The sequence below is a fragment of the Crotalus tigris genome, unplaced genomic scaffold, assembly GCF_016545835.1.
Source record: "Crotalus tigris isolate CLP2741 ecotype Arizona unplaced genomic scaffold, ASM1654583v1 scf7180000018057.1800818, whole genome shotgun sequence".
Classification (NCBI taxonomy): domain Eukaryota; kingdom Metazoa; phylum Chordata; class Lepidosauria; order Squamata; family Viperidae; genus Crotalus; species Crotalus tigris.
The window spans coordinates 1006311-1033258 of NW_024096800.1; the positions used below are offsets into that span (position 1 = coordinate 1006311).

The window sequence follows — 26948 nt, forward strand, 5'->3', positions numbered from 1 at the left end:
TTGCTAAACTAGGACTACTTGTAAATTCTTGCTTGCCTTTAGGTGAATGGGCATTTCTCCCTTCTTCTCTGCAAAGATCCAAGAGCTAAAAGGCCTGTGAGCCAACAAATAGGACCTTAAAAAACGGGCACTGTGCTGAGCATAGTGAGAGAGGGGTTTACAGGGTAGACTCTGCCAAGGAAGGTGAGAGTTGATGATAAGTAACCCCATATAGTCTTCTTGGCAAACTTTGTGCCAGTAAATAATGTATATAGTGGCAAATACAGGCAGCCTAGAGGAAATAGGAGCTGATACTGTTGTCTACTGTTCTCTTAGACAGTATTTCTCTCCTTTCCATCTCATTACAGGCAAAAGGTCCATGGATCTTCAACAGTAACTCTGTAGCCTCTGTGGCTTATGGCCCAGATTTTAGGAAGGATTGGCAAAAAAAAAAAAATTAATGTTCATATATCTAAACTCAAAACAAAATACATGATCATGTCTATTCTGTATTAGGATAGTAAGGAAAGATTGTTTTGTCACCATTGTAGCCTTGGAATATTGCCCAGACAAGTTTTTCCTAGTACTGTAATTTCGAATTTAATCTGTCTTAGCTCTTCAAGAATCCTTGAAAGTACATGTTTGCAAAAAGACTGTTCTTCTGAAGGACAAATTTCAGCTTATAAGGCAGAGGGCGAGAGCTACGGACTTAGTTGGGTGCAAGGGACTTGGCTGGTGCAGCACTCTTCTACTGCCTATGTGCTCAATCTTTGGCCATATATTGGCTGAGAAGAAACGAAGAGGGAAAGGTCTTACTGCAACAGCTGCTGCAGAGTGACTAATAACTGGTCAACTTCAATTGATTCAGGTACCTCCAAAGGGAGGAAATATCACCAATATGTAAGTAAAGTTTGATTTCTTGTTTCTCATTCAGATTCAGCTTTGGACAGCATTGTATTCTTATTAAAGGAATATATTTACAATCTCAGTGTTTGTTTTTCAGGTGAATTTGCTAATAAGGAAAAGAAGCATTCACTCTGGTATACAAGACAGTTTCCTCCAACTTTGATGGAACTGGGTCTAATTTTTAGGAACTGAAACTTTGAAAAACTTTTCCTTGGCTTTGCTTTTGGAAAACATTTTGTAGAATATGCTATTCTCTTTAATTCTCTCCTGTCCTCTTCTCCTCAAAAAGCTTAATATTATGGAGATAGGTAGGTAGTTTACCTGTGTATGTTTGGCTTTTAGAGTATAGCAAATAACTGTTGTTATACTCTTGTCAAATCAGTTGTTCAATTCTTTTTTAATATGTTATCTTCAATTTTTAGTTTCAGGAATACAATCACTAACTTTGAAACAGAGACGCAGCACTAGAAGGAAGTCAGCAAGAGCTGATTTTTCCAACTCTACTCTGGCATTAGTCTTCTGAGACCACTGAAAACATCTCTGTTAAGTTCTGTCCCCTGATTAATAGGTTTAATAGAGATCTATTCATATTTCTTCCTCCTCAGAAAGGTCTTAAAGATATTTGAGGAGCTTTCAGAGAGGGTACTTAGGAGCTACCTTGGGAAAGAGGTGTAAAGTTGAGAAGCTCACTTTCTTCAGAGTCATTTCATCAGCACAACAGTAGATGATAGTAGCATGTTAATCAGGTATTTTAAGAAGCAAGAAATACTTGCTTCTTAAGAAATACTTAGATATTATAAATTTGCAAGAAATTTAGAAAGTATACTGGACTTAAAATGACCCAGAATGTTAAAGATAAATATTTTCAAAACTTGAGACTATTTTAGGAGGTTTTCTCTTTTTTCATCAGTAGTACTTTATTCATTCCTGGGGTTTTTCTTGCCTTTACAATAAATATCAAGTGTTTTTTTTTTTTTTAATTCAATCTTTCAGTAACATATCCAGTAGTTTCTGGCATTCTTGCTAGACACCTAAAAGTGTGTGGGTGAGTGTTGCTGTTGAATGATTTGGGGGGGGGGGGAACAGGCTGCTGGAGACAGCTGATGTTCTAGAAGGAAACTGTTCCTTCCTGTCAGGGCAGCTGGGAAACAGCCACAAAAGCTATAGGCCCAAGTTGCTATTATAGAAATGTAACTACTTAATACAACTACTTGTATTAAGGCCTTGTGAATCACTAATGCAATACACCAGTCTGTCTGATGTTTGATGAAACCTCTGTTAGACAGGTACTAAATCCAAAGATATATGTCAACATGAGAGATGAATGATATGTAAAAGACCTTGCCCAGATCGCCCAAGAATGTATGGTATAACGTTGCAGTTGGATTAAAATTTTAGATTGAGAGTGGAGGGGGGGGGAATTGCTTTTTAGAAAAGTCTTATTGGTGAGGGATTGGGCAGCTGTCCAAATTTAAAGGGGAAAGAGTGATTCAGAGTGTGCATTTTACAAGCCTAGGAAAAAGCTTAAAAGAATTGTAGGCAGGTGCTATGCATAGACCAATGTGTATTCCAAAATGGCTTTTCTTTTTTAAATCTGAATGATTGTACAATCTTATTATTGATATATGTTTAAATGTGTATATAATAGTTTATGCCTAACCTATATCAAATTTTGCAGCACAATGGAATCCCTGAAATATATTATGTAAAATGGGTCAGAATTGCCTGTTGATCAGCAGGTTAGTTTTCCAAAACCAGAGCAGATCTGGACCACATATTTGATTGGGGCGAGAACAACAAAAAAGTTGGCAGGACCAACTTTGGAGAAATGACCAGGTTTTAAAAAAAACATCCCTGTGAATTTTATGCAACAGCTAAGAATGCTACTGGGTTTTTTTATTCTAATAATGTTTCTTCCTCACTCTTAGCCACAAGACCTGTGGCTAAGGCATTGGAAAGAATTCCAGAAGCAATGCTTTTATGCTTTTCCCATCTTGTTTTCATTAGGAGGTGCTAAATTATGGCCGTGTGGATCCAAGCTCAACAACTTCAAGGAGACGCTCTAAGACAAATGCAGGCCTTATACGGACAACATTTCCCTATAGAGGTTCGCCATTACCTCTCCCAGTGGATTGAGGCACAGCCATGGTAAGTAAAAGTGAAACCAGGTTATCCAGCAGCATTTTCAGCCTTGCAGAGGGATGATATGGAATGGGATATTTATCTTTTATGACTGAAACAAACTTTTGTCCTGCATTATACAGGAAGCATATTATTTTAGCTGTATTGTTCTGGTCTTGAACATCGGTTTACTCCCCTCAGATTACCGTACTGCAATGATAACCATCATTAGGCAATGCGATCACATAACATCACATTATACAACTGTGTTGCTTATTGGTGAAAATTATGGTTCCAGTTGTGGCCATAATTCGAGGACTACCTGTTCCAGAGTTTCTGCCCATTGTATGAACATCCAGAAATGGCAACATATGCTGCCTTTGCCTTCTCATTTTGACCAGGTTATATCAAAGGTGCCTTTGTTGTTCTCAGGTGAGAGTACCCACTTTTCTGCACATACCCACCTCTGCTCTGTGATCTAATTTTCAGGGATTCTATAGACCTTGACAATCCTCAGGAGGGTGTCAGAGCTGCACAGTTGTTGGACGGACTGATCCAGGAACTTCAAAAAAAGGCAGAGCACCAAGTGGGCGAGGATGGCTTCCTTCTAAAGATCAAACTAGGTCATTACGCTACTCAGCTACAGGTGAGTTACAGAGGCTGGGAGTTTGGAAGGTAAAAGAAGGAGTTTTCAAACTTTGCTGTGAGTGAAAGGCTAGTTCCCCACTCTTTCTACCCATTCTTAGGTTGTTCACTCTTTCTTTATAGAATACATATAAACACTGCCCTCTGGAGTTAGTACGCTGTATTAGACACATCCTATACCACGAGCAACGACTAGTTCGAGAAGCTAGAAATGTGAGTATGATTTATTTCCTTTTGCATAAATGTTTCTCCTTCCTGTATCAGTGTGGCCAAATATATTTCTTTGGCAATAATATCCGTACTTTTTCTATATGCACAGAGCCCATTACTAGCTAGCAGCATGGCTGATGCCGTGACTCAGAAGCATCTTCAGATCAACCAGACTTTTGATGAATTACGCCTGATCACCCAGGACACTGAGAACCAACTGAAAAAGCTTCAGCAGCATCAGGAATATTTCATCATCCAGTACCAAGAGAGCCTTCATCTACAAGGTATATCTATGGGAATAGAGGAGGAATAGTATCTCATTAACAAAATTGAAATTCTAATACTAATATCTAGCCTTCGTAATATGAATATTAACATATAATGATGAAGTAATAGAACCTACATTTGAATATGAAACATTCCACTCTCAACTCTGGCATCTCCTAGTAGGACTAGAACAGACCTCTGTTGAAAATCCTGCAGAATCAGTTTAAAGTGAAGTGAGCTGGATGGATGGTATTCTTTCCTATGTTCTTCAACTGGATTTTTAAAGGAAGTTGTACAGGTAGCCCTTGACTTATAGCCAGTCACTTAGTGATTGATCAGAGTTACAACCAACCTAAAAAATGGGACTTACAACCTGGATTCTGATGATCAGGCCCCCTTCCATGGTCATGGGACTGAATTTAGGGCACTCATAGGCAGCATCATATAACCATATTTTACAATGGTTTTGCTGAAAACTGGCATTTCTGTTTTTTTTTTTCAAAACTGCGTCCATAGTGAACCATCAGTCCGCTTAATGACTGGAATTCACCTAACAATCACCATGTTCACATTACAACTATGGTATTCACTTAATGGCTGCCACAAAATATGTTGTAGGATCGGGGAGGTCCTGTGTGATCAACATGTTTTACCATTACGACATACAGCCATAACGGGCAGTATGCCAAGGACCACTTATAAAGTGGTCACACAGATAAAATTGAATGCAAGGAGCTCCCTTCTGGTAGGTGGGAACTGACAGGTAATTTGAGGTTATTCAAGGCAAGGCCTAATTTTATGCTTCCTTTCTAGCCCAATTCACTCAGCTCTCTCAGCTAAGCCCACAGGAACGTATGGTCCGTGAGCCTACTCTGCAGCAAAAAAAGTCATCTCTGGAAGCTTGGCTACACCGGGAGGCTCAGACACTGCAACAGTATCGTGTAGTAAGTCCCAGCCTCCCAAGTCCTAATTCTGACTTTCTATTTTCTTTCCTATTAGGCTTTGTTGCTGTTGTTGTTGTTAATACCATATTCAAAATGCTTTTTGTACTCCTCAGGAACTGGCTGAAAAGCACCAGCAGACACTGGCTTTGCTTCGCAAGCAGCAGACTATAATCTTGGATGATGAGTTGATCCAGTGGAAGAGGAGGCAGCAACTAGCAGGAAATGGTGGCCCTCCTGAGGGGCCTTTAGATGGCCTGCAAGCATGGTAGATAGCATGAGAGGGAGCAGGGATTAGAGAGGAAAGAAGATGTAGAAGAAGAGCAGGCAGAGCTGTGGGGAGTGGGGAATTAAGCACGTCATCAGCTTAGAGTCATTATGTTACCACAAATGATCTAAGTCCAGCCCTCCTGAATTCATGCTTCTTTGTCTTGTGTTCATCTCTGCTTTAATTTCCTCCACTCAGCTATCTCTTCCCCCACTCTGTGCTTTTGGTCACCCTGCATTGCAATGCCTACTCCTGCTGCCCACCACTATCCCATTCTGCCCCCAGTTCACCTTCACCATCTTCTTCCTCCCACTGCTCTCACAACAGCAGAGTGTAGGACAATCAAAAGGGTGGGGGCAGATAGTCAGGTGGGGAGAGTCGAAGCACATGCTGCAGTCATAAATGTGGGCAAGCACCCAAATTTTGATTATGTGCTTCAATGGCTGTAACTTTGAGCAGCAATCTTAACTACAACTCATTTAGCACCATTGTAACTTCAAATAGTCACTGAATAAATGATAATTAAATGAGGACTACTTGCAAGTTGTATCTGTAAATGATTTTCACTAATCCCATTATATATAATATTTTGCACTCCTCTCTATGAGAAGATTATACTGCCTATAGTATGTCATAAGAGTGCTTGCATTCAGCTTAAAATAGTAGCTGCTATAACTAGTCCCTACTTCTTGATATCTTTCCTGTAGAATTTTCAGGATTGCATCCTGGCCTATAGATTGACAGAAATAAAAATCAGAAAAGAAGATTACTATTAATCTCAATTTGGAACGCTTTTTAAAATAACCTTCATCTTTGCCTCCGCTTTATGTCTTCAGGCTCAGGGCTAATTCAAATTAAATTTATGGTTGATCCAACAATTACATTGTGCAGCATATCCATAACATTAACAATCCACAAGCAAAATGAAATAATTAAATTAAAAACCATACTTAACAACCATACATGGCTACTACACAACAGGGCCATTTATTTTTATATGATTATCTCTTGAAATGCAAAACAACATTAATGTAGAATTGATCCAGTATCCTAACTTAATTGAACCCAAATAATAATAAATAACAATGATGGATAATGGAAAAAAAATGCAAAAGGTAGCCCATAGTCTGTGTATAATCCAATACTTCTTTTGAATTTCTAATCTGAAATAGCTGTCAGATAGTGGTTTTAAGCAATTTGAGCTTTGTCAGCATAATGGTTGGAGATAGCGTGTTTTGGCATCATTAAGAAATATATATTGTGTTGGGATCATTTTCCCTAAGGCTTTTTGTGCTCCTCATCACATACTATTTTTCCTAGACCTAACTAACCCTACATATGCTCCCTCTTCTTTTCCTAATTCTAAAGTTGTTAGTCTTTCAAGAATGAATATGTTAGTTTTTCAGGTACCACAAGATTCTGTGGCACTACTTTCTAGCATCTAGTTTCTGACCAACTAGAATATAATGAGTTTCTTCCCTAGGTGTGAAAAACTGGCTGAGTTCATTTGCCAGAACCGCCAACAAGTACGCCGTGCTGAACACTTATACCAGCAGCTGCCTATTCCAGGACCCATTGAGGAATTGCTCTCAGATGTTAATGGCACCGTCACAGACATAATTTCTGCTCTAGTCACTAGGTAGGATTGCGTTGTTAGACATACTTGCTTTCTACAGAGACCTTTTATTATTAGAATGAATTGTTATTTCAATGCTTTTTTGCTTGTCTAATATGTGTTATTATTACCCAATGTCTTTTGCCAGTTGTGGGTTGTTACTGTGATATTTGAGTACAACTAGTCCTTGACTTAGGACCATTTCTTTAATGAGAGTTCAAAGTTATGGCCTCAGAAAAAGTGATCTATGACCCATCTTCGCAATTACAACCATTCGACCACCCCCGAAGTCATGTGATCACAATTTGGGCTCTTTTTTATGACAGTTGCAGTATCTAGCAGTCATATAATTGCAATTTACAACCTTCTCAGCCAGCTTCTGACAAGTAAAATCAATTGGGGAAGCTGGCATTTCCTTCATTCACTTAATGACCTCAGTAAAAATGGTGGTAAAATTGGGCCTGGTCATGTGGTGACTTGCTGAAAGGCCATATCACTTAATGGCCAAAAATCCAGCCCTGATTGTGATCATAAGTCAAGGTATACTTGTAGTTTATAGATGTGGGTTGTTTTTTGCTTCATTGGGGTTTGTAGTTTGCCATTGTTTTTTTTTTTGCTGAAGAGATGTATATACTGAGTCACAAAAGCTAGAACTTCTTTTGCAGTCTTTCACCTTCTGTAACAATTGACTTGATCTCCCCCCCCCCTCCACCTTCTCTCCTTATAGCACATTCATAATAGAAAAGCAGCCTCCACAGGTGCTAAAGACTCAGACTAAGTTTGCAGCAACAGTACGACTACTGGTTGGAGGAAAGTTAAATGTTCATATGAACCCCCCACAAGTAAAAGCCACCATCATCAGTGAGCAGCAAGCCAAAGCTCTACTGAAGAATGAGAGTACCCGCAAGTATGTATGTTTCTTACAGGCTAAGGAAGCAAAGGAAAGGAGGACAATATTCATTTCTCCTTAACCTGCTTTCTTACTACTTGCTATCCTCCATAAGTGTGGCTTTCCAATCCCAACACTTCTGAAGGATGCTGCTCTAAGAAAAGCTGTCAGAAGATGATGTGAAGAGGATAAATTAATAAATAGAAATTTGCCATTAATATTCTTAAACAAGAATATAATCATTGGCAAGGTATCTAGTAACTTTCACTGTTTACCCAAGATGCTAAAGTATTAAAAGCAAGAAAGTTAGTCTGAATTTCAACCTAACTTTCAGGGCTAGAAGCTTTAAGCCTTCTTATTTGATTGCTTCTTTGCCACTCTTACAACCTGTGACTAAGCCAGCTTTCATTACTTATATCCTTGTCACAGTTTGTCAGTATTTGGTTGGAGAAAACTTTCACCTGAGAAGGTAGAAATTTGGTGAACATTATAGGAAACATTTAAGCTTACCTAAAAGATTAAGGCAAGGGCAACAGAGGAAAAGGTGATTGTTTTGTTTTAAGTAATTCAGTGTACATTATATATTCATTTGCTTATAATAGATGTCTCAGAATTCTGAAAAGCAGATTTTATTAAGCCATGATAACCAATCTAAAATGTCCATTGGATGGAGCCATATCATCGGTATCCCCCTGGTGCAAAATTAACACTTTCAGTGGGATGATAGTGAATCACCAGTGGTATGTTGGCTTGCATTCAACTAGCTGCCATTTCTTTTTTTTGGCAGTGAGTCCAGCGGTGATATCTTGAACAATTCCTGTGTTATGGAATATCATCAGGCAACTGGAACACTGAGTGCTCATTTCCGCAACATGGTGAGAGATGCCTTCACTGATTCACATTATCTACCCCACTGTTTATTTTCCTCTTGAAAATATAACTAAGGAAGAAAGCCTCATCACTATTGTAGTCCAACATCTTCTAAAGATTGACTCTAGATTTAGCCTTTAATAACTTGGTGTGGAAAGTAAAATTACAAAGTAAATTTCCTCTGGATGATCTGAGTATATAGCTGAACTCATGCTTAAGGTTTTTATTCTTGAGTGTTATGTAGACTTTTTTGACAATCTGTGCTCTGTCTCCTGTATCTTGTGTCTGCCTTTATTATCTCATCCATCCGCAGTCCCTGAAGCGGATCAAGCGTTCAGATCGTCGTGGTGCTGAGTCAGTGACTGAGGAGAAGTTCACCATTCTTTTTGAGTCTCACTTCAGTGTAGGTGGCAATGAGCTGGTATTCCAGGTGAAGACATTATCTCTGCCTGTGGTGGTAATTGTGCATGGCAGCCAGGATAATAATGCCACTGCCACAGTGCTGTGGGACAACGCTTTTGCAGAGCCAGGACGCGTGCCCTTTGCTGTGCCAGACAAAGTGATGTGGTCCCAGTTGTGTGAAGCTCTCAACATGAAGTTCAAGTCTGAAGTCCAGAGCAGTCGTGGACTCACCAAAGAGAACTTCCTCTTTCTTGCCCAAAAGCTCTTCAATAGCAGCATGAATCATTTGGAAGATTATAACAATATGACTGTCTCCTGGGCTCAGTTCAACAGGGTAAATAAGAAACCAATTAACAATTAGATTTTCCAGAAAACCACTTTGTGGGAAGTAGTTTGGCCTACAGGCCTTTCCATCACCATAACTTTCTCCCCAGGGTTTTTTTTTTTCATTTCCCATCTGCATCACTGTCATGTGTTCTCTTTATCTCTCTGCTGCTCAATCTGCTTTTGGGATAAAAAAGGGACAATTCAGTTTGTAAATGTAATCCTGAACTGTCTTGGAGCTACACCTGCAGCTGATACAATAAATAGCTAGTCATGTAAATGCAGATTTATTTCATGCCTTTTTCAAAAGAACATCTCCGTCTTTAAAATCACCAAACCATCAGATGATTAAAAGAACTTAATCTGCTGATGGTCTACTGAGAAACTTTTCTTTATAAGTACAGGAAAATTTTTGTTCTTATAAAGAGAAGAAAAACCTAAGTATTGGAGTTGCTTTCTCTTGGGCTCTTTGGTAATCTCTTCATCTCAGTCCTTGACCTGCAAAAGGGAATAACATTAATTTACTTCACAGAAAGGAGGAGAACAATAAAACAGTTTTACTATTAAACTTAATGATAATCCTAACTATGCTAGAAGAGTTCATTCATGCAACTAGTGAGAAGAAATCTGTTTTGACAAGATTAAAAACCAAATGAATAAATTCATATATATAACTTTGATAACAGCTCAGGAATATTGAGTTATTTCTTGCATAATATAAACTAAAGATGTATTAATCAGACAGTGAATTTTGAACTCCTAATTTCTTAGATCTCATTCTTAACATTAAATAGGCTCCCATTAAACTTGGAGGTTGCTTGTTTTCAAGACTGTCTCAGAATTAAATCATTTGCTAAGTGACTCTGAGGGGAGAACAGATTAGGATTTACAGATAATACAAAAGTTGCACAAAATGTAACAAAATAAAAGATGCCCACAGTGAAAAGAAACATAAAAAATGATGCTTAAAAGTTTGTGAGACTTTTTGAACTTTCACCATTTCTGCATAAATGTGGCCTAAAACACAATTTATTCTCCACATAAGTCTTAAAATTAGATAAAGAAAATCCATTTAAATAAATGATTTAAAAATATATTTTAATAAAAAAATGTTCATTTATTTATTGAGAAAAATGATCTAAAGCTACATGTTTGTGTAGTATGCGAACCTTTGCTTTCAGTAACTGGTGTACCCACTTTGAACAGAAATAACCTTGATTAAACATTTCTGGTAACTGTTGATTATAAGCTTGGAGGAAGATTAGCACATTCCTCCTTACAGAACAACTTCAGTTTATTAGTTCATTAGACATACATCAAAATCCTTCTTGAAATAGTTTAAACACTGTCTCATAATATCACCATATGAACTGTCTTCTTGCATCAGCAGAAATATATTTGGGGACTGTATATAAAATATAAAGTTTACTACATGCATACATTTTGTACAACTTAATCAATTGTACAGACTAATTGAATTCCTTTTAAAAATTGAGAGTCACTCAACAGTGCAGAAATAAATAATAAAAATAAAATAAAAGTCTCCCGTAGTTAATCATTCAAATCCATGAAGGTGCGATTTTTTCCCCAACTATTGTTCCATCAGTTTGGAGTCACTTAGCCTTAAAAGAATATGTATTATGTTTCTGATGAATACGATTGCCTGTGTAGTTTGCTATAAATCTGTTCTTTCTCTAATATATTAGTACAGGATCAGAGAAAATATAAACACCTCCAATAACCATAGAAAGATTTCAGATCCATATTTTTCTTTCTTTTCATTTAACTAGGAGAATCTTCCAGGACGAAATTATACATTCTGGCAGTGGTTTGATGGAGTGATGGAGGTCCTGAAGAAACATCTGAAGCCTCACTGGAATGATGGGTAAAAGTCCTATTCCCCATTCCCCTTCAACTTACTTTTCCCTGTCTAGATACTTAGCTGGCTAATTTCTCTCTATCACTTCCGCTTCTCTAGGGCTATTCTAGGTTTTATCAACAAGCAGCAAGCACATGATTTGCTAATCAGCAAACCAGATGGAACTTTCCTCTTGAGGTTCAGTGACTCTGAAATTGGAGGGATTACAGTTGCCTGGAAGTTTGAAAATGGTAAGTTCTTTTTCAACAACATTAATACCTATTTTGATCACCATAAGAACTTTTCTAAACAGATGTGGCATAAACAGTACACAGTTGTTACCCATTGTTGCTGGAATGCTAGGCCTCTCCTGCTGTATCTATTGTAAGAATATCCTGTATTTCCTGCAATCCATAGAAATACCTTTGAAGTCTGAAGGATAGTCTCTGCATATTGAGCCTATATTATTTTATCTGATTATGATCTGGGGTTTTTTGCAGCTGAGAGAATGTTCTGGAACTTAATGCCTTTCACCACCCGTGACTTCTCCATCCGCTCCCTGGCAGACCGCCTTGGTGATCTCCCATATCTCACTTATGTGTATCCTGACAGACCCAAGGAAGATGTTTTCTCCAAATATTATATGCCAATCACTTCAGGTATTTGCAGGAAAGTGCCTAATTTTTTCCTGACCATTGCCTTTTCCAATGGATACATATATATATATAATACTTTCATTCCCAGCAGAGGAACGTAGACAATTTCAAATCCTTTCTCCTTTGGCCATATAAACTGTATTACAATGATATACATAGTTTTAGAAACATCCTTGGTATTACGGAAAATATTACCAAAAATGTTTAAAAATGCACTATTAAAAAGAGAGGTAAATGCTAGTGCAAAGGGAGAAGGCAGTGGTACAGCTACATTGGAGCTGCATATTTTTTCTAAAAGATGGAAATAGTGATAAAGACAATTAAAGTAAAACAGGTATTTTTCACGACTAGTTTTTGTTTTTTGGTGAGGAAGGAAAGGTTCTCTTAATGTCCATGTCAGTTGAATAGTTGAGAAGAATAAAATGTGTTTCAATTTACTTACTTATTTTGAGCAGTTTCAAAATATACTTATATGCAAATCTTCAACATGGATTTTTCTCAAGAAAAGATTTGCAGAGCCACAAGGAAAAGGAATGGTGTAGCTTTCAGAATGAATATTGTACAAACAAAACAGACAAACCAAATTCATTCTTTCCTCCTTGGGAAGAGTTTCAGCATGCATTACTACTATTTCCAAAAAGGATTCCTATGTAAAGTTTGTCTTATACAGTAACTATATACGCTTCTCTCTCACACACCCCATCTCCTTGGTTTTGTAGCAAAGGCTATAGATGGATACGTAAAGCCACAGATCAAGCAAGTTGTACCAGAGTAAGTACTGTGGGTTGAGAAAATGCATTTTGATTTTTTAAAGGGAGGGAGAAATAAGGAAGAAGTGGTAGCTATTTACTTTCAATTGCAATTCTTTTTTTTCCCAGCTCTTTTTTCAGAGTTATCTTTTCAGCTAGGAGTGCCAGAATTGTCCTAACAACCCATCTTCAGATTTAGTTATTCCATCTCCCAACGGGATTTATAATTTTAAAAATTTGAAGCAAGCAAATTTTTGAGTTTCCATTTTGCTAGCTTCAGTGCAAAGATAGGAATGAGAAAAAGTTGATATTAAGGTGTTGTAGCTTGATGGTTGCACTTTCTAAAAAAAAAAAGGAGTTTGGGTTCTCTGTGCAATTATGTCTCTGCTTTCTGATTCTTTTCAGACCAGGGCGATTGTGGATATTTATTTCAAGGAAGGAATCTGAAATGTGTATTCCTGCTTTCCATAAAATCATCCCCAAACAGTTTATGTTCTTCTTACCACTGAGGAATCCATTGGTGTCAGGCGAAAATCTTTCTCTGTTTCTGCTCCATCTGTTGTAGGTTTGCTGCCTCATCAGGAGACTCTATTGGTGCAGGGACTTCCTACATGGAACAAGCATCCTCACCAGCTGTTTGCCCTCCTGCTCCTCACTACAACATGTACACACAAAAGTAAGTGAGGCAAGACCTTTGCCATTGAAAGTTTTCTGCTATTGTAGTGTCTTGCGTTGTATAGCTGAAAACATACTAATCTTGCAACATACTGTAAATATTCCGTTTGCATGTTCCTCCATCTGCTTTAAGAAAGAGGTTGCTGTCATATCACTGCCCAGTTAACTGACGTTGGAAGAGACTGAGGAGTTCATCAGCCCCCTGGATGGGGAACGGAGTACATAAAAATAAGAATAATATTAAGAATATTAATATTCTTAATAAGAAGAATGGTATTTGAGAAGAGACAGTAGTGTCTTTGGGCTCTTGCAGCTTTCATCGGAATAATAAAAGAAGTCTCAGAGCATTGTGCTGGGTGTCACCCCTTTCTTGATGCACTCAGAAAAGGGACTATACCTGAATTGAAGTGCTGTTTGCATCATTTTGACAAGTGCCCTGTTCCCTCTGGGACACCACCTCATTTAAATTGCCACTAAACAACTATTTGGAGAACAGAGTGATTTATGAAAAGGACATAGCATGGGAATGTTCCTGGACACCACAGTGGCAAACATTGTAATGCTAGTTCTGCCAACTCCTCAAATCTCCAGCTGGTTACTGCCACTCATGGAGAGAGCTTGTATAGTCTTATAATGAGTGTTCTATTTTTGAATGCTGTCCCTATACAGAAAGAAAAAATAATAAACCGGGAGAAAATGAAGAGGCACAAAAAGTGTGGCACACCAACATCTCGCTTATGATCCTCAGAATTTCCCCAGAATGCATGGAACTTAAATTTGAGCCCTATGGAGAGGATATTTTGCCATTTGGGGAGTGATAATAATGTACCTTAAGCTTTACAGGTTCTTAAGACACCCATTTACTCTTGCAATGCCTTCCCCAAACGTTTCCTGTTTTAGGGAGTGTGTCCTTCAGCATTCTACACAAATCCTTTTGCACTCCTTCAATCAACAAAGGTTCTGCACTATACCTTATCATTTCCTACTGAAATATTTTTTTTAATTTACACAGAGACTTCTTTTTAATGCAAAAGGTGACATCTTTATAAAGTGATCCTATATGCACTTACCACAGTCTAAAATAGTAAATTCATTCAATTCAGGTTTTCCCCATCTGCTTTTGTTGCAAATATAGCATGTTACCTTAACTCTATGGGCAATGTTTAAATTTCACTTTACCTGTGGAGTTGGATATCCCACTCCTCAGTATTTCCCTAGTAAGAACAAAGATGAAAACCTCAGAAATCATGTCTATAAAGATTTTTAAAAATGTAAAGAATTAGGAAAAGTCATAGCCCTCCCCTCTCTAAATTGGAGGGGGGAAATGAATGAATTTGAAAGGACTACATATTTTTCTAAAGCCAGATCATTAGAATGTCTTCCAAACAGCCTCTTGAGAAAGTTTTCCAAAATAGATTTCAGAAACAGCTTTTTTGGAATTCACAGTTTTTCTCTCTTTCTCAGTCCTGACTCAGTGCTGGATCCAGAAGGAGACTTCGACTTGGATGATTCAATGGATGTGGCACGACATGTGGAGGAGTTGCTGAGGCGCCCCATTGACAACCAGTGGATCTCCCATAATCAGTCTTGATCCTGCCCCTTCCCTGGAGAGACCATGAGGCAACTGTGAAATATTAGAAGCACTTCCCTGAGGGAGTTTGTAGCTGCTGCAAGAATGGGTTTCCTCACCCTGTGGGGAATCTCTGGCTGAGAGGGTAAGGTACCAAAGGGACAGTGGGTGCTGTTTCTCCCCTCACCCATGTGGGGAAGGCAGTAGAGTGTTTTGCTTGATTTTCTATCTGCTCTTCTGAGAAGCTTGCCTCAGGCTTTCCGCTTCTGCACACCGACTCCTTCTGCCAAGCTATCATTTCATTTATGCTGGGAACCCTTCTCTTTCCTCCTCCTCCTCCTCCCAGAATGTAATACACACTGCCCTTCTTGTCTAGAAGCCTTTTGGTATCTGGGACAAGAAGTGAGTAGAGTTAGGTAGAGTTAGCCTTATTCAAAGTCTTGTCATTTAATGATTTATTTCTATTCTTTGCTCCTTCCAAGATAAACAGTATGCTTGTGCCTGCATTTGACTTACGCTTCCAGGGTACATGCCTGTGTGCAGCTTTCTGTGTAAAAAAGGCATTCAGTCTGGGAGCGTTGCTTTTTTTTTTTTTTTTTGGGAGCCTTTGATGCAGTGCAGCCCACCCCTGCCTTAGTGCTCTGGAGCCCTTTTTTTGCAGGCCTAAAACCCACTTCCAGCTTTTTCAATTTGCCTTGTTGCAAGATGCTTACTTACCTCTAAGTAATTTAGTGCTATTGGCTTTTGACATGTCAGATGCTTTTTTCCTACGAATCACAAATACAGCAGATTGTGGAGGAGGCTTTCATTAAAATACAGAATTACACTTAGAATAATGGTTTCCCTCTTCTTGAATTTGAGGGCAGTGACTGGAGAGCAGTTCCAAGGATTTAACTGATAAGTACAGAGGAAAAAAGACCTTCTGACTTCTAAATGTCCCAACAAACTTTTATATTTCTCTTCTCTCCCTCCACTGCCTCCTCATTAGGCTGAACAACTGGGAAAACAGATTCATATATGCACTATTTTTATACCTAGTATTCAGTAAAGCTCAGATTATTTTAACAGTTACAGATTTTACATATATATCTGTGGGCCAGGTGCTATATTTAGAAAAATGGCCCAATTTCTAGTCCAGCCACAATTATATTTTTGTTGGGATTTACAAACTACCCAACAAAAGTCATATGGGGCATGGGAGAGCTTATTTTAAAATATAAACATTAGGTAATTTTATCTAAGCAAAAAATTTTGCAACAGAGGAGCTTGACTACTTTTTACTCCTCAGGAACTCCCCCAACTGCTGATTGAGCTAAGAAAAAGCATGTTATATGTACTTTGCCCTGCGGTAACTCTTATAACAACTGTTTGAAGGTTAGAAAATATATATCTTTAGGGTAAACAAAGTCTAGTCACTTGGAAGTCATCCTTAAAGATCAGATATTGTTGAAACGATTTCTTGCTTTCTGCTAATATTCTGTCCTCAAACAAGTCATTTCTAGGAATAACTATGATACTCTTTAGGATAGTATATTCATTATAGTGGAATCATCAGCAAATGCATCAATAGCTATTGTCTTTGGAAAATGAATTTTCCCCACCCAAAATAGGGTTAGTTGCTTCACTACTGTAACTCACTTCTCTTGCTAATACCTGCAACATAAGTAAATTTCTCTCTGAACTCCCTGCATTATTTTGAAAAACTGGTAGTTAAAATTTATATATATATATATATATATATATATATATATATATATATATATATATATATATATAAAGCTTTTTCTTCTGCATAAGCTTATTATACTACTTACTACAGTATTTTTAAAGATTCCTTCTTATAATAATACATTTATTTTCATCTTCTTTCACTGTGCAGTGATACAGTCATTGTTGCAGTCAGCAGTAGTATCTTACAGTATCTTTAGTATAGTTATAAGAAAGTCCTGAGGACATGTCCCAGGACCATACAGTTATGCTACAGTAATAATTTAGTCTCTAGCACAAATTAAATCTTTGAACTTTATTTACATTGATTTCAATTTTTTCATTCATAGTTTTGAAATCCTTCTCCTGATACATTACTTTTTTTCCTCTCATTTTTGATTAGTCTTTTCATTGCCTTTATTTGAATGACTGTGGGCAATAATGCTTCTCAAATACCACTTTCTAAACTGGGATAGAATGTTCCTGGGAAGTATTATTTATACCCAGTTCAAAATATTTTCATATCTTAGGCCAAACTGGTGCCCTCCAGATGTAATGGACACTAATACTTATCATTCCAGCTAGCAATTTATAGGGGTGGCTGATCTAGCCTCAACTTCCTTATTTTATCATCCTTATATGTTAGCTGACTTTCTTTCAAACTAGTTTCCTGTCTCAAGATTCTTTTGAGGTTGCACACAAACATCCTTACTGTCCTTTAAGCAAATATTAATAATTTTATGTAGTTATTGTATCAGCACAATCTTACAAAGTCTATTCTTAAGTCAGTAATCAATGGGATTCACTTCCAAATAAAAATACAGAGTAGAGATGGTGAATTTGCAGACATGGTGAATTTGCAGTCTCCCAGATTTTCTGGTTGCAGTTTCCAACATTTTGAACCATCATGATCAGTGGAAAGGGAAGGATGAGACTTGCAGTTTTCTGAACTACATATGAATTACATAATTGATATTTTCCCATCTTATTTTAATGATAAGCCATAGTAGCCTGGTTCACACACTGTGTTAAGCCATAAAGTATGGTCAACGAATCATAACTGTGAAGGTTGTACTTGTCCAAAGCCAAATCAATCAGGTTATGATTTAGCACAATGTGTGGACCCCAGTTTTAATATATTTACTGGTTCTGTTGTGTCTATAGTAGAAAACTGTCTCCAGCAGAGGAGTCTCCATTTCAGAAATTAAATTTTGGATTTCTGCACAAAAATGATACATTCTACTCCTGAGTTAAGGCCCTTTAGTGGCATTTTCCACAAATTTTAATTTGCATTTTTTAATAGACTGCATACAGTACCTGTAATTACCAATGTGCTCATCAATCTCTCTCCCCTGATATTTGTTAAACTTACTATACCATTTGACGTTTATTTTTAAAAAGAAAGAGAAATAAGACACCAGAGTGCTCTAACATTACCTTTATTGCTGGAAGTAATTCTGGACTCACACGGCCACAGAGACAATTCTTAGAGATGATGAGTGGCTGGCCCCAATGCTCTGGAAATATGTACATCTCTCCAGAAAAAAATCAAATGCCTAAGTTAAGGTGCTAAACAATCACCATTTAGTCTTGGATTGATAATATTTGTAAGAGGCTGTTTGTACATGAGCAAGTCTACTTTGCATCTACTTTGCTGAGCCTGCTCACAATAGGTTTCAAAATCTCACACATCTACAGAGGCTCCCTACTGCCCATCATTTACATGACTTTTAGAAACCTGAGGTTTTATTGAGCCCTTTCCTCCATAACAAGAATAACTCCCACCTTAACTAAGTTGTGTTCAAATGCCATTGGTGGCTGTTCAAGATCAGCACATAGAACTGACCCATAGGGATGTTTTCTGCTATACAGTTTGGTATGCCCACTCAAAATGAAAAAATATCTGCAACAGAAGTATGTTGTTAATGTTAATGGTGCTTCTGTTTAGTTTAGTATAAATTGCACACATATTCTTGGTGGACTGTGCCTACTTCATTTTCATTAGTCCAAATGGGTCTGGCTATTGTTTCATAGTGTAGAGGAAGATATCCATAAAAATGAGACATACAAACATTGCACTATTTTAAAGAATTGTTTTGCCAAATGTTTAAATGGTATACAGAGTAAAATTTTCTGCTAAATATATTGTTTGTGTTTGAAAAAAACTTATGAAGCTAATGTATTCATTTTTGTTTTAGAACAGCCTCAAGATATATTGCTTAAATGCTTTTAAAGGGTTTTTTTTTTTGACACAAAAGCCATTTATGTGAAAAAATATCCTTTTTTGCTGAAATATCCATGTTTTGAAAAAATGTTGTTATCTTTGTGCTACAATAAAGTATTGTCAGGGTAGTAATGACTAATGTAGTTTCTAACTCCAGATACCCAGTACACCCAGAGGGAAAAATATTGTGCCTGTAACTGAACAAATACAATAACAATTTGGTTGAAATGCTCATAACAAGAAACAAGAGCTACAGAGTTTATGTGCTAATAAATATATGCAAAAGGAGTCCTTGAGACAAGTGGGAGACACAATAAGGCAGATCTGTATAGGTATTACATCATATCAGTATGGCTGTTTCACTTGTCAAAAAAGTGATACACTTCACACATCTGTCTAAATGCAATTTGGGTTTTTTTTCCTCCTTGAGTAATTTTAATATAGGACTTTGGGCCATTTCAACTTTTGTGTACTGTAAAATACAATGTATTTCAAAGTTATACCACTATTAGCATTATTTGTGGACTATTTAAGAAACAACCAGCTGATAATGTCATTTTTCCCAAACAGCAACTATGTTTTTCTTTTTTCATTTTGCTGCTTTTTTCAGGCTGCAGCTGAATTTTTTTGAATATGAGCACATGATGTTTTACATATGAAAGTTGTGTTGATACATATTGTGCCACACAGAAAGCAGTTAAAACTATTACTTTTTAATACATTTTAATTTTTTGGTAACTTTGTCCTTTACATGTGAAAATTCAACTACATTACAGAAAAAAATGGTGCCTATGCATTTTATAGGTTTGTGTTTTAAGACAATAATTCAAACAATTCTGTAGTGTTATAAGACACCGTGGCTTATTTTTGAATAGCCACACATAGATTTGTAGAGCTTACTGAACCTGCATGACCCCTTTCTGTGTTCCAGTTCCCTATTCCGTTGCCACCAATTTTCAGTAAGTGGAGAGGAAAGCATTTGACTTAGAAAAAAATGAATGAGGTTTTATAAATGGAAATATATTAGTGGGTGGGTGGGCTGGTGGGTTGCTTGGTTGGTTGATAAATGGGGCAGAATCGTGCCACAGTAACACATATTGCTGCATCCTTTGATTAGTAAAGAATATGGCCCTTCCCAAAGCAAATCATTTCTGATATTTCTGACAGCCATTTTTGGACATTTGGAACAATTTGGAATGTCTTTGGACATTCTGCCTCATGATTCGCAGTTTCTCTATTCTCTGGGACAAGTTGGAAGAAGAATGAAAAACAGGCTAACATTCTTCACTTGTATTCTTTTAAGCATTTTGCCTTAGAGCATTGGACCGGGCACTAACACACATTGAAAATAAGTTGAAAGCAGCCACTTGCATTCATTTTAACAACTTGCTTTCATTTTGCTTTATGAGAAGGGCATTCTGACAGTGGCTATATAATGCCTGGTGTATTGCAAGCCAAAACTATGCTCACATCAGATGTGTATCTCTATTTCTACTCGTTTCCCATTCCTTGCAACAGAAGGCAAAAAAAAATTCATCCCTGCCATCTTATATGTTAAACAATGCAGTCAGCAGAGAGCACTCAAATGTTTTTCTTTTTTCACCTTGGACAGGCATCTGGGCAACCTATAGCCAGGTGGTTCGTTCTCTCTAACCTACAACGGTGAGATCTCCAACCCTTTCTGCAATTTCAAATGTGTCCAAAAGAGTCCTCACAGCAGAGCACACAGTTCAGACCATCCAATGCTGACATTGCCCTCTATAAGTTCCACCAAAACCTGTTTGTTTTCTCAGGCACAGATGATTTCTATATAGGCTATGTTTACTGACCTCGATATTTGCATGTCCGAGTCTTTAAAAAAAGTGTCCAAAGATGAAGGGTGGCTGGGGTAGGGGTAGAGGGGGAAGAGGATGAGCAGCCAGCTTGCTTTGATTGAAAAACAAATGTTATTTGCATTATACATTGGTTTCTAGCGACACCTATAAGAGCCTGCAAAGACCTCTGTGTCTAACTGGGAGCAGCAGTCTTTCTTAAGTGCAAAATCAAGCTATGATCTCCTAAATGAGCAATGAAAGCCCTGAATAAGGAGACTGAACTCTCATGAGGGGAGAGCATCTATCCCCAAAGGAGTCAGCTATAGAGCAAGCAAGAACCTGTTACCTCAATTGTCTCTCTATGCTGGACAGTCTTAATCACAGTAATTATATAGGCAAACCTGCAAAAATTCTCTCAAAGAAAAAGTTTTTGAAATAATTTTTCCTTATTTTTTCTTCAATTGTTTTAAATCAGCTATATTAGTGTTTTTCAGCCTTGGTGATAGTTAAGATGTGAGGACATCAGCTGGCTGGGGAATTCTGGGAGTTGAAGTCTAAAGGTGCCAGGTTGGAAAACACTGGTCTACACAATCAGGCAAATAAGGCTGTGCAAAGGTCTCAACTATACTTCCCATCCAGTTCGGCATGATAAGTCTCTTTGTGCCATTTAAGTCTAAACATCTTAGCTGGCAATTTCACAAAGAGTCCTTTGTCTGAAGCTGCACTAAAATGGCTCTTGAGTCCCAGCCATCTGCAGGAAGGAAGGAAGGAAGACAGAAAAGCGGTTTCACCTGGCAAGGAACATGCAAGAAGAGTTACATCTTGGGAAACTGGAAGTGATACTGCTTTAACTTAATCTTCTTCAACCTGTTGCCCTCTGGATGTACTGGTATCACAACTCTCAGATTATCTCTGGCAGCATGAAGAATGGAAGGTTGCCTTAACTTGTATTGTCAGGATACTGTTCAATTCTGGGTCCCTGAAATGCTTGCTTAAGCTAGAGAGTGGTTAAATGGTTTATTAAATAGTCCAAACAATCATTTAGGCTATTGGCTTGCAAAGTCAAATTCTTTTCTAAAACATCTGGAGAACTATAGATCACAATATCCCTCCCCATCGGCCATCTTGAGAGATGCTGTTGGGAACTATGGTTTAGCTACATTTGAGGAACCCATGTTACCCACCAGTGCACTTCATTGTTGCATTCACAACATACAGTATACTGTAATGCTATTTTTCTATTAATTGAAAAAACTTCTTCCCACTCCTTATCAGGAGAACTGAAACAATTTGAAAAGTGGTTGGTATTTGCTCCCAGTGGTTTTTAACCTGCTATTGGGCCAAAAAGGCCTTTACAGCAGACTTCAGTAGACCTAATATGTTGTATGAACCGAACCAACAGTGTTTCATTGAGTAAGCTAGAATTACACAAACAATGGCTTAATACGCTGAACATTCCAAATGAGGTAGTATTTAAAAAAAACAACAGAGAGAATGGGACTGAAAGGTGAAAAAAATCTCAATCTTGAGCACCACCTCTTAAAATTAAGTCTTGATTCTTAAGTAATAGGCAACTACTTATAATTCAAGAAAATAAGAAATCTGACAGGAGTAATGGACTGGACCTATTTCCTACCTTATCTCCTTCAGCTGCTGCCACTTGATGAAATGGCAGTTGCTGGTTATAGGTGTGGGGGGGGGAGGGGGAAGAGGGACTTGATTTTTTTCAGGTAGACTTTCTTGTATGTATCTGCAAGCATGGAGCTACTGTTCCAGCTTTGATAGATACCATAGCTGGTGTTCATACATTTTCGAACAGTATGTGGCAAATATGAATGATCTCTGTGACCAAACGAAAATTTTCTAATAAATTGAAAGATAATAGGTTCATATACTGCATAATGTGGTTTTCTGCTTTTTTGATTTAGCATGTTGTATAATTTCCAACACCACTGCCATTTGAAATCATGATTTATTACATGGCATATTAGACAAATTCAGCCAAGGGTACTTTATTATATAAACTAAAACTATCAGGTATAGGTTGCAAACATATAAATGACTTCTAGAGGGCAGCAAAGAATTAGAATTTTCTCTCTTTCCTGTTATCTCATGGTCTTTTGGATTTTTTGCATCCCAGCTTTAGTATCCTTAAAACAAATCTTCTTTAGTGATGGGTAAATTTAGTCAATAGTCTTGCTTGTTTAACCTATTAAGTTGTTTAAAAGAATAGCATGTTAAATAAGGAACTTTAGTTCCTTATTTAAAAGAATAGCATGTTGATCAAACCTTGAGTGTAACATCTCAGCTACACTTTGTATCTAGTGTTTGTTCTTAGATAATATATATCCCAAACTTTTAGTTCCTTATTTTGTACATGCTTGGAAGTGAAAATTCCTAAGGTCAGCAGTGATTTTATTTTAATTGTAAAATGTCCTACACAAGAACAAAAACAAAAGAGCTTTTTGCTCCTTTTTTTGCCCACTAGTAAGTTTCAGCCATTTGTTTTGGCTGTTGCTTCTGCAAATGTATGTATAATCTGGACTCTTTTAGTCGGAGTTGACTTTTGGCAACTGACTGGACAAGTCCCTGCAGTTTTCTTGGAAGTGGTTTGCCTCTGCCTCTTTCTTAGGGCTAACAGACAGACAGAGAGTGGCCCAAAATCATCCAGTTAATTTGATACCTAAAATAGAACTAGAATTCTAGCCTGATGCCTTAACTACTGCATCAGACTGACTCTTGCAAATATAGTATGTAACTATGCTATAATGACACAATTATCTTTGGATGCATTCTCCATGATATAATTATTCAATATTTATGTAATTTTCTTAATATTTAGGTAATTGAGTCATTGATTAATAAAAGTTTGCAGAAACTGCCTATATAAATTTATCCATAGTCAGGTAGAAATTTTTTATTACAAGTGACAGGCAAAAAAGAAAGCTGAGCACAGGAGGATATTCTTTTTTTTTTCTTGTAAAAATTTTTATTTTCAATTTTACAATACATAACGATCTTACAAATACTTCAGATAAAAAACAAAACAAATTGATACACACCACATTCGGTCTTGCCCGCCCATTTCCCCCCAAACCGCATCCCACCTCAAACCAACTTACTTCTTTCCCTCTTTTTCTTCACTCACCCCCTCTCCTCCTTCACCTCCACCTTCCTACTTACTTCTCATCTTCTTCTCCTCCCTTTTGATGCGGTCCAGGGGAAATGCCCGAGCAGTTCCTCTCTCAAAATTAAAACATTAATATTATATACAATAAAACTATTTCTACTTTATCTGAACTACTTAAACTTCAACCCATCCACCCCCTCCACCCCCCCCCGACTTCCCAGAGCAAAATACAGGATTATACAAACATATTAAACATGATCTATTTAAGTTTACTAATTATACAATAAACAAAATCATAAAAAACCTTAACTCTCTTCAAACTTTAACATCATAAATTTATAAACAAAATCATTACTCATAGAATAAGTGAAACTTTGTAGTTCCATATTTCTTCTGAACATATTCTATCCATCTTCTCCATACGTTAAAATATCTCTCTTGTGAATGGTCCTTTAAATAAGCAGAAATTTTAGCCATTTCTGCTAAATTAGAAACCTTAAATACCCATTCTTCTAAAGAAGGCAGAGTATCCTTCTTCCAATATTGACCCACCAGTAATCTTGCTGCTGTTATTAAATTCAACATTAAAATAGTTTCTTTAACATTAAAATCCACAAAAATTCCCAAAAGAAACAGTTGGGGAGTAAACTTAATCTTTCTTTTAAAAACCTTTTGAATGTTCCACCAAATCATAATCCAGAAGGTTTTAATAACTTTACAAGTCCACCAAACATGAAAATAGGTTGCATCCAAGCAACCACATCTCCAACATTTAGGTTGCAGGTTCGGGTACATATAGGAGAGCTTTTTAGGATCTAGATGCCATCTATAAAACATTTTATAAAAAAATTCCCTCAAGTTCTGGGCTTCACAGGATGATATTCTGTAGCAATTGCTTTCCAACAGACCAGAATTGCTCAATCCTGGTTTTTACCAGTTCAGACTTTGTGTGTCATGCAAAAGCATTTATTTTCTCATTTTGACCGTTATTTAATAATGGTCAAAATATTTTATGGGCTGGTAAAATGGATTTATTTGAAGATGATTCTACCTAGTAAAGGTGAAGTGCTATGAGATAGCTTGTGGATTAATGTTTTTTCTTTTTTGGTTTGCCTTAATTCTCTTTCATATAAATCATGATTTATCAATGCCATCAAGTCAGTGTCAGCCCTTAATGAATGCTCTGATAGACTTTATCCAGGATGAATAAATCATATATAATGATTTAATATTATATGCACAGATGCTATGATTCAAAGCATACCTAACATCCCAGATGTAGGCTTTGAAGTTATATAGAATTTGTTGTGGTTATAAAACAGAAAATGAGATAGGAGATATGGATGGAGTACAGAACATTTAGAATAATTGGGCAGAAGAGAATCAATAATAGCCTCCTCATAGTTCAGCTCTAGATTTGATTTTAAATGCCAGCATTGCATCCTTTACTAAAATGCTTTGAATGGAACTACCTGCCATCTGGAATTCTTGGGCAACCGCTAAGTTTACAGAGGTTTCCCATCATGGGCCCTCTGGCATCCCAAAATAATAAGGTAGCTATGTCTAACTGGACTGTCATAATTATAATCTCCTTCAATAGTGAAACAGATGCTTCAGGCAGAAGGCTTTGGGAAAAGCAGCACAATAGAATAGCATTATATGTGCCACACGGTCTACCTTGCTGCCACTAAACTGATGCTGTGGAAAATTTAGTCCTGTTGCCAGTCTAAAAATAACATTCAGCAGTTAGCCAGATAAGCCCCAGGGTACGGAGTCTGGAGAAAAGACTGTATCCTTAGGTAGTCATAATTTGGGGGCCATCACAGGATCTTAAATGGAAGTGAGAGTCTTGATGAAGATCTTTTGATGAAGAAACTGCTCATCTCCCAGTATAGCTTATGAGGGCTCACCAGCAGAGACGGGGACCAACTGAAGACACTTTGTCCAAGGACTCCAAACACAAAACAGCCTTGTTAAGGGAACTGCCCTTCTCAAGTCACAGACCATCTGTTTGAAAGATGCTGCTGTGATCCCAGCTACTTACTTTTGAGGAATTAACTCTCAAGAAAGGATATGGCAAATTTGACATTGTGTATTCAAGATGATAGATGTTGAGGGGAGGGTTGATTATGTACAAGGACTTAAGACAATTTGGTTAACACATTGTGCTAAGCTATGATGTGCTGAATAATTATTGTGGCCCACACAATGTATTCAGGTGTCAATCAAATATTACAAATCATATTTGCAGTGGGAAATGGGAAATAAAATATGCTTGATTTGATCTGGGATTAGGGTGAGTCGAAATCATTGTGATTGTCAAGAAACCAAACTTAAGATAATTATGCTTCATAGTGCCTTTATGCTAACCTATCCTCCCCAGATACATTGAACAGTAGCTATGGTTAATGATAAGGAAGATACTGAATTCAAAATCTGGGGTTTCACAAGATTAAAGTAGGTAGTAGTAGTTTGTATAGGAAATTGCATTAAGACTGTTGACTCAATACTAAGCCAGAATATGAGTTTATGGTGCCAGATAATTATAGGGCAATCTTTCCATGGTGCCATGCTCCATTGTGTCAGATTGCATCTCCCATAGTTCCCAGTTGTTATGGGTGCTTGTCATACTACTTTGGGAACTATGGGAGTTATTTTCCTGCCTTCCTAGAGAGAATCAATTTAGAAACAATGGGATTGTCTGTGAGTGGATATCTGTACATTTTTCCTGAAAATACACACCTCCTTTGTGGATAAAAATGTTAAATTAAGAAACTGCTCCAGGGAAATTCTTTAAAAACTTTTGTCTACTGCGACTATATAAGCCTAACTTAACTGGCAACCCTATTAATTAAAAAAAAAAAAAACAATAAACGCAGTGAAATAGGAGAAAGGATATCCGCAATTCTATGCATCTGCCCCACGAAGCGTGTGTAATACGGGGAAGGAGTCTCTGGCTTTGTTTCAGAAGAATGAATATCATTCTATAGAACGCCAAAAATCGATGACGAGAGCGGAACTCCAACCCAGTATTGTTAGAAGGCCCGATTCTTACACGGATACACTTATCTCCTCTTGGCAGCTTTAGGTTAGATCGCCTGCGGTGTCTCTGGTTTATTCCCAGTGAC

The 26948-nt window shown here is 37.3% G+C and overlaps 1 protein-coding gene across 4 annotated transcripts in view; it reads left to right on the forward strand.

The window, feature by feature from the left end:
• The window catches only part of LOC120309721 (signal transducer and activator of transcription 5B), a 66793-nt gene extending 50126 nt beyond the window's left edge, over positions 1-16667 (forward strand). For 2 of the 4 annotated variants that reach the window (XM_039347240.1, XM_039347239.1), the window contains exons 2-17: positions 2893-3033; positions 3496-3652; positions 3775-3864; positions 3971-4145; positions 4942-5072; positions 5186-5337; positions 6821-6976; positions 7680-7859; positions 8629-8716; positions 9025-9447; positions 11228-11322; positions 11416-11546; positions 11796-11954; positions 12671-12722; positions 13266-13376; positions 14840-16667. In XM_039347240.1, the coding sequence (XP_039203174.1) occupies positions 2906-3033; positions 3496-3652; positions 3775-3864; positions 3971-4145; positions 4942-5072; positions 5186-5337; positions 6821-6976; positions 7680-7859; positions 8629-8716; positions 9025-9447; positions 11228-11322; positions 11416-11546; positions 11796-11954; positions 12671-12722; positions 13266-13376; positions 14840-14966 (2355 nt within the window). In that variant the 5' untranslated portion in view covers positions 2893-2905 and the 3' untranslated portion in view covers positions 14967-16667. Of the gene's footprint in view, positions 1-210; positions 880-2892; positions 3034-3495; positions 3653-3774; positions 3865-3970; positions 4146-4941; positions 5073-5185; positions 5338-6820; positions 6977-7679; positions 7860-8628; positions 8717-9024; positions 9448-11227; positions 11323-11415; positions 11547-11795; positions 11955-12670; positions 12723-13265; positions 13377-14839 lie in introns of those variants that run through there. The other 2 variants (XM_039347241.1, XM_039347242.1) reach the window with 2 other exon arrangements.
• The last annotated feature ends 10281 nt before the right edge of the window (positions 16668-26948 follow it).